At 39.5% G+C, this 11,035-nt stretch overlaps 3 protein-coding genes across 7 annotated transcripts in view; 2 read left to right on the forward strand and 1 right to left on the reverse strand.

Annotated features, from left to right (window-relative positions):
- mcat (malonyl CoA:ACP acyltransferase (mitochondrial)) overlaps positions 1–3,360 on the forward strand; it is a 4,546-nt gene extending 1,186 nt beyond the window's left edge. For 2 of the 3 annotated variants that reach the window (XM_084112029.1, XM_084112028.1), the window contains exons 4-5: positions 1–208; positions 796–1,290. The exon at positions 1–208 is cut by the window's left edge and continues 10 nt beyond it. In XM_084112029.1, coding sequence (XP_083968155.1) covers positions 1–208; positions 796–1,206 — 619 coding nt within the window. In that variant the 3' untranslated portion in view covers positions 1,207–1,290. Of the gene's footprint in view, positions 209–795 lie in introns of all 3 variants that reach the window. The other variant, XM_084112027.1, reaches the window with a different exon arrangement.
- On the reverse strand, positions 1,282–4,159 carry bik (BCL2 interacting killer). 2 transcript variants are annotated; one of them, XM_084112031.1, is made up of 6 exons: positions 4,107–4,159; positions 3,985–4,013; positions 2,834–2,934; positions 2,613–2,753; positions 2,397–2,505; positions 1,282–1,685 (listed from the first exon to the last, which is right to left on the reverse strand). In XM_084112031.1, exons 3-6 carry the CDS (start codon positions 2,929–2,931, stop codon positions 1,593–1,595), a joined length of 441 nt encoding a protein of 146 aa, XP_083968157.1. In that variant the 5' UTR covers positions 2,932–2,934; positions 3,985–4,013; positions 4,107–4,159; the 3' UTR covers positions 1,282–1,592. The 2 variants fall into 2 exon arrangements, with proteins under 2 accessions (XP_083968157.1, XP_083968156.1); XM_084112030.1 differs by having other exon boundaries at positions 2,397–2,508.
- Positions 4,160–6,130: 1,971 nt separating this feature from the next.
- cbll1 (Cbl proto-oncogene-like 1, E3 ubiquitin protein ligase) lies at positions 6,131–10,387 on the forward strand. Of its 2 annotated transcripts, none has more exons than XM_084112032.1 (6): positions 6,131–6,182; positions 7,003–7,161; positions 7,261–7,367; positions 7,463–7,546; positions 7,625–7,698; positions 9,038–10,387. In XM_084112032.1, exons 1-6 carry the CDS (start codon positions 6,170–6,172, stop codon positions 10,065–10,067), a joined length of 1,467 nt encoding a protein of 488 aa, XP_083968158.1. In that variant the 5' UTR covers positions 6,131–6,169; the 3' UTR covers positions 10,068–10,387. The 2 variants fall into 2 exon arrangements, with proteins under 2 accessions (XP_083968158.1, XP_083968159.1); XM_084112033.1 differs by having other exon boundaries at positions 7,264–7,367.
- Positions 10,388–11,035: the final 648 nt, after the last annotated feature.

Here is an 11,035-nt window from a genome sequence, read left to right on the forward strand (position 1 = left end):
AGTAAAGGTGAGGGCAGAAGCCATGCAGAAGGCCTCCGACCAAGTACCTAGTGGCATGTTGTCTGTGATTGGCCGACCTCAGGCCAACTACAAATACACCTGCGTCCAAGCTAGGGAGCACTGTTTGTCTCGTGGTATCCAAGAGCCTGTGTGTGCCATTGCCAACTACCTTTTTCCAGATGGGAGAGTAATAGCTGGCCACAAAGAGGTAAGATTCATCATTTGGAATAAATGCAAAAAGACCAATACACTAAGACCAGAAATGTGACCCTAGACCACAAAACCAGTCACATGGGTCCATTTTTAAAAAAATGAGATATATACATCATCTGAAAGCTGAATAAATAATCTTTCCATTGATGTTTGGTTTGTTAGGATATGACAATATTTGGCTGAGATACAACTATTTGAAAATCTGAAATCTGGGGGTGCAAAAAAATCGAAACATTGAGAAAATCGCCTCTAAAGTTGTCCATTTATGTTCACGATTGTGCTGCATTCACTCACAAAAATAAATGTTTTATATATGTACGGTAGGTAATTTACAAAATATCTTCATGGAACATGATCTTTACTTAATATCCTAATGATTTTTGGCGTAAAAGAAAAATCGATCATTTTGACCCATACGATGTATTTTTGGCTTTTGCCGCAAATATACCTGTGCTACTTGTGACTGGTTTTGTGATCCATGGTCACAAATGTGCTTAGTAAATAGATTTTGATTTCATGTAACTTTCCAAAAACCTAATTGTTAAGCCTTTCCATGCTTTTAACAGACATTCTCTCACACAGGCTTTGGATTTCCTTCAAAGCCATTCCAGAGAGCTGAAATTCATGAGAACGCGACTACTGCCGGTTAGCGGGGCCTTTCACACGGCACTGATGGAGCCGGCGGTCGAGCCTCTGAGAGACGTCCTCAGACAGATAGAGGTACGGCGGCCCGAGATCTCCGTGCACTCCAATGTGGACGGCAAGCGGTACATGCATGACAAGCACGTACGGAATCAGCTGGCCAAACAGCTGGTGTCTCCGGTGAAATGGGAGCAGACGCTACATGAGATTTATGAAAGATCCCAGGGGCAGGAGTTTCCTCACACCTATGAGGTGGGACCTGGTAGACATTTGGGTTCAACGCTACAGAAGTGCAATATGAAGGCCTTTAAGAACTATACGCATGTAGATGTTACACTGACAGAGGATTGATCAGTGGTTGTGCAGTCAATCTGTTGTCTTTTTGCTGATAAATACAAAGAAACGATACACTTTGTTTTCTTTTTTAAAACTTTTATTGCGCTTGATGGTTTGGAAAGTCCAGCTTCCAGCATTTAGAAATGCTTTTAGAGGAAGAGGTAACAATTCATTGGCCCAATTATCCAGCAATAGACCCAATACACACACACAAAACATTTTTAACTTGCGAAAACCTGCACATATATGTATCTATATATATGTGAACCAGCACTTAATTTGAATCAGTTATAAAAGCAAAATAAGATGTTTTCTTTTTAAAAAATCAGCAAAATGGTTATATTTGAGCCAAAGACCAGCTCTTGACCCCCTCACTGTCACATTCAGTCTTCATATCCATTCTAAGTTACAAGGAGGATAGACACAGTGGCCAGTAGTAAAGCAGACACCAGTATGTATGTGGTCCTGCGAGACCAGTCAGAAACATTGGGCACCTGAGAAAATATATTAAAAAAAGAATAATAATTACATTTGTTTTATACCACAGTTTCACTTAAATACCAGGGTTGCCACAGATGTTCATAGAAAATCATAGAATATTTAAAAAGCGTAGGAATCCTCAAATATCGACTCCAATTTATTTACACTAATGTTCAAAAGTGGTCAGTAAGATTTTTTATTTTGAAAAAAATGAATACTTTTATTCAGCACTTATTAAATCGCTCAAAAGTGAAAATGTTATGAAAAAATCGAAATCAAATAAATGCTGTTCTTTTGAATTTTGTATTCGTCGCAGAATCCTGAAAAAATGTATCACGTTTTACACAAAAATATCCAGCGGCGCAACTGTTTTCAACAACGATAAGAAATGTTTCTTGAGCAGCAAATCATCGTATCAGAATGATTTCTGAAGGATCATGTGACTCTGAAGTAATGATGCTGAAAATTCAGCTTTGCAATCACATTTCAAAATGTTAAAATAGAAAACAACTATTTTAAATTGTAATAATATTTCACAATATTACTTATTACTGTATTTTGATCAAATAAATGCAGCCTAGGTGAGCAGAAGAGACCTCTTCCAAAAGCATTTAAAAAAATCTTACCAACCCCAAACGTTTGAACAGTAGTCTATAGTCTAGGACTTTTTGAGTGTCTTTACACATACATCTATTTACAGACACACAAAAAAATATTGTCCTTACCCTGGCTGCCCACTTCTTAGCCTCCTGACAGCCATTTTGAAGCTGTGGAATCACCCAGGATGTCCTCAACATTGGCATAATTTTAGACCCCCAGAGATTGCTGAGGATCCTGCTTATTACAGTGATAACAAACCACACCAAACTGTCACTCTCTTTATTCGAAGCATCCTAAATGGATTGCTTTTGGCATTTGAGCATGTGGGATGCTCAACTCACCCAGAGAACGTCGTCCTGGTTAGGACGTAAAGATATATCCCAAAATTAAAGGGCTGCAATTGGACCGGCAGTTGTTCACGCCATTTGAAGTCCAAGTCGTCCCCTATCTGAGCCAGCTGTCGTCCAATAAGCTGGGTGACTCTGATATTCAGACCAAAAAAGAATTGCGTGTCAAATATTATATTGTATTTCACAATATATTCATCTGAACAAATGATTACCTTATATTATTGGCATAGACAATGTTGTGGTCTACATCACCAGGTCCAGCCTGGAGGGATGTGGCATTTTTCGGCTGTCTCGTTTCTTCCACCATCATGTTCTGAAAGGTGTGATCATGTTTATGACACTAATTCAACCGTCTCTTGCATCACATTTAACCCTTAATTTGCCTGAATACCATTTTCTATTTCCTTTCTCTGCTGCGGTTCTTTATTTTGTTTGCGTGGAGGAAGAGGACTTTGTTATTTCACCCTGCCCTTTGTGGTATCACGTGACTTGATCCAGCAGCTATTGCTTTCAACGGACTAGTATCACTCTGTAAACACACAGGCCATGTGACCTGAGGACACAGGGTGTGTCTGTCTATTGCTGCCATAGTATTAGAACATGACATCATTGCACATACAATGAAGTTTTTGAAAAACACCTGCAGCCATAAACACAGCTTCCTGCAACGCTAAAGGACTCTGCTCTTCTGTGGTAATAAAAATAAAATGGTGCAGACATGCACAGTTCATAAAGCTGACTCAGTCCTCGCCTTCGGCCTTACTTTCACTATTTGCTGTTATGAAAGAGCATGTGATTAAAATACATTTGGATTGTTTATAGTATAAATAACACATTTATCATTTATGAGGGTCTAGTAAAAGAAAAACAAACTGGTTTTCATTCTCCTTCATGTGACTGTTGAAATCATCAGGTTTAATGCAAATTCTCATTCAAATCAGCCAAACTGCTCAAAGCCGAACTGAACTACTTTTCTGAACAATTACATTGTTTGTTTGACGTAAAACCTAAAACAGAGTGTGAAAAATGTTTTCTGTGTGATAGCACAGGCTATTATGTCCAAATAAACTGTGACGCAGTCATCATTCTGAGACCAGGAAAATATTTTTTCATTTTTTTTTAAAAAACAATCTTAATTTCTGACTTTTACATATTTTTTTTTTTACTGCTTAATCTTATCAAAACATGTATATTTAAATATGAGGTCATCTTTAGATAGCTACAAAGTACTAGTTTTCATCCTAAGGCATGGTAATGAATTTTTGAAATAGTTTTTAATCTATAACTACTTATTTATTGTCAGCAGTCAAAATGTTCATAACAAAGGACAGGTGCATAATGGAAAACAAAAGCAAGATCATACCTTGTTTGTAGATTAAAACGGACGCCGCCCTGCAACATTTCAAGAAATAATTTCATTTTGAAGGAATATTTGTTTTAAGTATTGTGAGAAATATATATCAATGACAATTTTCTGTGACTTACAGCAGCGTCCTTTAATCTTGGTGTCTTGCTGTGATGTGTCTCAGTAATACAGTGATCACCTGGAGCCACGCCTGCAGCTTACACTCACTGCAGAACACGAAATCCAGGGGGAGGAGTTGGATCCAGATCCAACTCCTCCCACCTTACATATACCTAAACTTACCCGTCTACACCCCCTGATCCCTAAACCCACCCCTAAACCTACCAATCTCCACCCCTTAGATCTGGATCCAACTCCGCCCCCCTGGATCTCATGTACTGCAGTGAGGTGCTTCTGCCAATAGAGGACACTGAAGGGTTTGATATCACTACATTCATTCATTCATTCATGATCTCATGCTTTGGACCAAAACAGACGTTTTTTACATTTCAAAAACCCAATGACTTTAATTTTCCATCTGTCTCTGGTAAGTAAATATTTCGAATATTGTTGATGTGGGTCTGTGAATTCTCAGAAGTACGTTATTTAATAGTATGGCATACAGGCCAAGCAACAACAAGAAAAGAGCTTTTTGGCAGCAAACACTTAATATGGGTTTAGTTCATACAGGGATAAAAAAGTACCCCATGTGTAAAATGAAATACTCTGCTGTATCTTTAATGCTGTGGGCCTAATGTTCTGCCAGAGGTCCTGGACATCTTGTTCAGATACATGGCATCATGGATTCGATCAAATACCAACAGATACCAAAACCTGACAGCCTGTGCTAGAAATCTTATAACGGGCCATGTTTGGATCTTCCAACAGCAAACAAAACAAAAATGTGTCAATGAGCACACAACCAAGCATCTGCAATGGCCATGCAGTCCCTGACCTGAACCCTATAGAAAATGAGTGGGCTGAACTGAAGAGAAGAAGCGCCAACATGGATCTTGGAATCTGAAGGATCTGGAGAGATTCTGTATGGAGGAATGCTCTCTGATCTCTTGTCAGTTATTCTCCAAACTCATCAGGCATTATAGGAGAAGACTCAGAGCTTTTATCTAGGGAAAAGGAGGTTGCAAAAAGTATTTAATAAAAGGGGGCAAATAATAGTTCCCAATGTGTTTTGGAGAAAAACATTTTCAATTCTTTTACTTCAATAAAAGGTTAGATTTTTGCATTTGTGAGTGATCAGATGCATTTTAAATGATTGCAAATAGCTTTATTGGCCAAAAAAAATTTAAAAATTATTTAAAATATCATATAATCAGCATATAGGAAAGTGTGAACGAGTACTTGTCAGGAAAAATATCATTCTGATTGGATTATAAGAGCAGACTGATTGCTATAAAAGGAAGTGCTTTCAATCATTGTGTTGTGTTAGCAATGGTTACCTCTAACCCTAACATGCAGCCATCATCGTTTTGCATCAAAATGGCCTCACATGCAAGGAAATAGCTGCAAAGAATATTGCACCTGAAAGAAGCATTTACTGTATCTTCAAGAACTTCAAGGAGTGAGGTTTAACTGCAGTGATGAAGGCTTCAGGACATCCCAGAGTGTCCAGCCAACTCTCTGGACCTTAAATCCCATTGAGAACCTGTGGTCAGTCCTCAAAAGGCGAGTGGACAAGAAGTAGTCCACAAATTGTGATTATCTCCAAGCATAAACAAGGCAAGAATTGATCGTCATCGGTCAGGATTTGGCCCAGAAGCTGATTTCCAGCATGCCAGATCGAATTGCACAGGTTATGAAGAAGAATGGTCAACATCATAAACATTGACTGTCTGGATATTGAATGTTTTTGTCAATAAAAGCTTTTAAAACGTATGAAATGCTTATCATTGTTTTCCAGTATACCATAGAAACAGTCATCTGAAAAAAAAAAGAAAAAAAAAAATACTGAACAAAATTTGTCATTTAGCCACGTCTGTACATTCACAATTGCTTTCTGAAGAAATTCAGATGTAAACAATAATTTCAAGCATAACCTTACATTTATTTTTTTAATGGGTTTGAATGGTTTGGTTTTGCTTGGAAAACAATCAGAAACTTTTCGTTTTATTTTGAAACCAACCAGAGACTTTTATTTTGAAGTGTAGAAAACGGAAGCGCCGTCGAACGCTGGCTTCACATAGTTATGGACCACAGTGGTAAGGAGGGAAATTTATGGTTTTCAATCATAGGTTTATTTTACCTAAAACGCGTTTCTTATAACCACAAAATAACTGCGCTAAACTTTTACATATGTTTGCGAATGGAAAGACGAGCTAAATCTTGTGTATGCCTGGTTAAAGACCTTTTCCTAAATCACTATCGGTTGTGGCCTCTATGTCAATGTGGCGTTTATCTTCCTGATTCCGTTTGATTCCGTTTATTCAATAACTTAAAAAAGCCTGCATCATGATGTAAATAAATACATACAGCCTTTGAGGTTATTTAGGGTAACCTAATCGCGTCTGAGCTGAATTTAGTTGTATCGCTCACATCAGTTTCAATGTTATCCTAGCAGAAATATCGTCTTATTTATGCACAAATGCAAATGTTGCATCTGTTCTCTAGATGTATTTCGAATTAATCGATACAGACTGCATGCATATGCGTTTTATTCAGCGCTAAGTTACTCAAATGTCTCTGTTTATGATTGGTTAAAGGGATAGTTCACCCAAAATTTCTTTTGTCATCATTTAACGTTACTCACCCTCAAGTTGTTCCAAACCTGTATGAGTTTCTTTCTTCTGCTGAACACAAAAGAAGATATTTTAAAGAATGTTGGTAATCAAACATGTGACGGCACCCATTGACTTCCAGTAGGACAAAAATACAATGGAAGTCAGTGGCTACTGCCTGGTTACCAGCATTCTTTAAATGATCTTCTTTCGTGTTCAACAGAAGAAATAAACTCTTAAAGGTTTGGAACAACTTGAATCAACTTGATCAAAATTAACACTTAATTTTTGTTCTTCAATGCAGACAATGATATGCAGGGTACGGATGGGCCGTTAGGTGGTCCTGATGTCAGGAGGCGGATCCCAATCAAACTTCTTCCCAAACAGGCCAGGAATAAACCTGCCCCACGACCGCAGAGACCAGCGGGACGGTTACCACCCAAAGCCCATCCTGGAGAAGAAGGTATTATCTTTATATTTTCATTGACACATTTTTCTACATTTATCAAGTATGTTATCAGATATTATGATGCACTACAAATGGAGCTTGTGTTTCTGCTAGAAGGGTTTAACTTCAAGCAGGAAGACCGATTTGATTGTGGTGTGAAAGCAGGAGACGCATTTGCAACTCAGCGTCGGTTCCCACAGCAGCTCTACTGGGATTACAAGGTACATCTATATAAATGTATATCGTAAAATGTACTCGCCTCGCGATTGCTCATGTTCGAAGTGTTGTGGTCACTCTTGTTTTTTTGTTTTTCTAGCTAAACTTGATCGGTGAAAAGGATGAGACACCTGTCCATTTCTGTGACAAATGTGGACTGCCAATTAAAACATATGGTCGTATGGTGAGAGCAGTTGATGTGTAACAAATGTTCAATTTACAAGTGACAGTTTTTTGGTGACGTTATATTATTTCTTTGCAGATCCCATGTAAGCATGTTTTCTGCTACGAGTGTGCATTGCATCATGAAAGGAAGGGTGATAAGATGTGTCCAGGGTAAGAATAAGAAGCAGTTGTTGCCTCTACTTAAGCGTTTGCATACAAATATAATGCCTTATACTGTTGTTTAATACTATAATAGAGAATGCTTGGCTTGATGCAGATATAGGACTGGATTATACAGGTGCTGGTCATAAAATTAGAATATCATCAAAAAGTTGATTTATTTCAAGAATTCAACTTAACAGGTGAAACTAATATATTAGATAGACTCATTACATGCAAAGTGAGATATTTCAAGCCTTTATTTGTTATAATTTTGATGATTATGGCTTACATCTTCCCATGGCAATCAAAATCCCAGAAAATTAGAATATTACATGAAATCACACAGTAAGTACACAGTGATACCATGGTCATTGAACCAGGTTTTGGTTATTTTGGCAGTGTGAGCAGGTGCAAATCCTGCTGGAAAATGAAGGAAGCATGAAGTGCTCTGAAAATGTCCTGGTAGACGGCTGCGTTGACTCTGGATTTAATAAAGCACAGTGGACCAAAGTCCTCTTTTCTGATGAGAGCAAATTTTGCATCTCATTTGGAAACCAAGGTCCCAGAGTCTGGAGGAAGAATGGAGTCCAAGTCCAAGATGCTTGAAGTCCAGTGTGAAGTTTCCACAGTCTGTGTTGGTTTGGGGAGCCATGTCATCGGCTGGTGTTGGTCCACTGTGCTGTCCACTCAACGCAGCCGTCTACCAGGACATTTTCAGAGCACTTCATGCTTCCTTCAGCAGACAAGCTTTATGGAGATGCTTCCTTCATTTTCCAGCAGGATTTGCACCTGCCCACACTGCCAAAATAACCAAAACCTGGTTCAATGACCATGGTATCACACTGTGTAATTACTGTGTGATTTCATGTAATATTCTAATTTTCTGGGATTTTGATTTCGTGGGTTTCATAAGCTGTAAGCCATAATCATCAAAATTATAACAAATAAAGGCTTGAAATATCTCACTTTGCATGTAATGAGTCTATATAATATATTAGTTTCACCTGTTAAGTTGAATTCTTGAAATAAATCAACTTTTTGATGATATTCTAATTGTATGACCAGCACCTGTATACCCTAACGTTCAAAAGTTTGGAGTCTGTACTTTTTTCTTTCTTTTTTTTGAAAGAAATAAATGGTTTTATTCAGGAAGGATGCATTCAATTTACCATTAAACTGACATTAAAGACATTTTTAATGTTACAAAAGATATTTATTTCAAATAAATGCTGTTCTTTTAAACATGAAAAAGCAACTGTTTTCAACATTGATAATAATATGGTTTGTACTAATGTTCATAACGTTGATGTTTTACTGATGCTTCTCCATATGTCCTCTCTGTTTCCAGTCTGAACATGTACAGCTGTACAGACCCGGTCCAGCGGATTGAACAGTGCCAGCGTGGCTCTCTCTACATGTGTAGTATCGTTCAGGGTTGCAAACGCACCTATCTGTCCCAGAGGGACCTGCAGGCCCACATCAACCACCGACACATGCGGTCCGGCAAGAGCTCCAGCAGCCGCTCCGACCCTCTCCACCTTCCTCCAGCCTCGGAGGTGTCGGACCGCTTCCGCGTGCCTCCGCCTCACCTGCCCAAGCCCCATGTGCTCATCCCTCCTCCTCTGGCTCATCAAGGTCACGACCCCTACAGCCAACCTCCCTCTTCCTCCCACGATGACCACCGACCTCCGCAAGGCCAACCGCCGGGAGACATGGGGCCATCCCGCTCTCTCTCTCAGGAGACCTTCCGCATCTCGACCGTCACCACGCGAAAGCACAGCAACCTCATCACGGTTCCCATCCAGGACGATTCTGCGAGCTCCGGACCATCACGTGACACACTTCCCCAGCCCGGCAACGCTCCACCCCCTCACCATCACCCCGGAGACTATCCAGGTCAGCCTGTCGTGACCCATCCGCATCACATGATGGCGCCACCTCAGCAGCACTACGGACCCCCTCCGCCCCCTCCCCCCATCAATCACCCCATGCCGCACCCGGGACAGGGCTCTAACACACCTCACATGGTTTTCAACCAGGCCCCTCCGCCACTGTCGTCTGTACCCCCACCCATCACCCCGCCTCCCGGACACCTCATTGGTCAGATGCCCCCGTTTATGAACCATCCACCACCCGGGCCGCCCCCTCAACACGGTGGACCCCCTGTCAACGCCCCGCCACCCCATCATTACAACCCCCAGTTTCCTGAGGACAAGAGCACACTCAGCCCGCCGTTTAACCAGCCGGGGGGCATGAGTCCAGGAATGTGGCCGGCCCCCAGGGGTCCTCCTCCCCGAATGCAGGGTCCCCCTCCACAGGGACAGATGCCGGGGCCGCATCACCCGGATCAGGGCCGCTACAGACCATATTACCAGTAATAACATGTTTTTGTTGTTGCTAAACAAAGTGATTTAGTATGTAAACTTGGCAGGGATTCGAATGCATATTTTATAGTCTGAAAATAATAACTGTATAGTAGAGATCAGTACTGAGTGGTGTTTTAAATCTTGTCGTCAGATATTCAAACATTTACTTTTCAATAATTGAGCCCATACATGCTGCATTTTAGGGGCTTCTGTTGATTGTTGAATGTTTCTTGAATGTAATCAAAATTAAATGTACAAATTAAATGCGCTTTTATTGCGTTCATCTACTCTCTCACCTAGTGTCTTAAATTCAATTAAAAAAAGAAAGAAAACTCAATATATCTTGGTATGTCTTGATAAAAATGAGCTTGGAGTTTATATTCAATCTTTTGAATGGTCCTGAAAGTTTGGCTGAAAACAGACAGGTAAATGTTATACATGATTGCAATTGATGTAAAACCTACATGTCTTATAAATGTTTACATATTCTCTGTCTATAACATGTAAATTAAAAGCAGGTAGTGTGTAGTTATTTTACTTTTATTACAATACATTTGTTTACAAACACATTCATAATAAAAATCACCTGTATTGACATGACAGGATTTTCAAAAGCAGAATACATACATTAATACATGCATACTTCTAGTATTGAATTATGGTCTGTCCAAAACACTCTACAGAGGAAATTGGATATGAATTCATTGAAATATGAATTGTTAAACTTTACATAAGTAAATGTATAACGGTAATCAGTAACAAAGGCATATACATTTTTGCTGGGATAGTGTGGACTTCACAGAAGAGAAGCCGAAAAATGATTAAAGCCAAATTAAACACTGAAACTCAGTTTAATGACAAAACTGTAAATCTAATCTATCATAATCGTTTAGCACATTACATTTACCATTTCCGCAATATAATTCAGCTAGCTCGTAAAGTTTTTGATTGGTCCGTCTTGAATTCCGATTTCAGAAATC

This window comes from Abramis brama (assembly GCF_963993115.1).
Source record: "Abramis brama genome assembly, chromosome: 4".
In the NCBI taxonomy this organism is placed as follows: Eukaryota; Metazoa; Chordata; class Actinopteri; order Cypriniformes; family Leuciscidae; genus Abramis; species Abramis brama.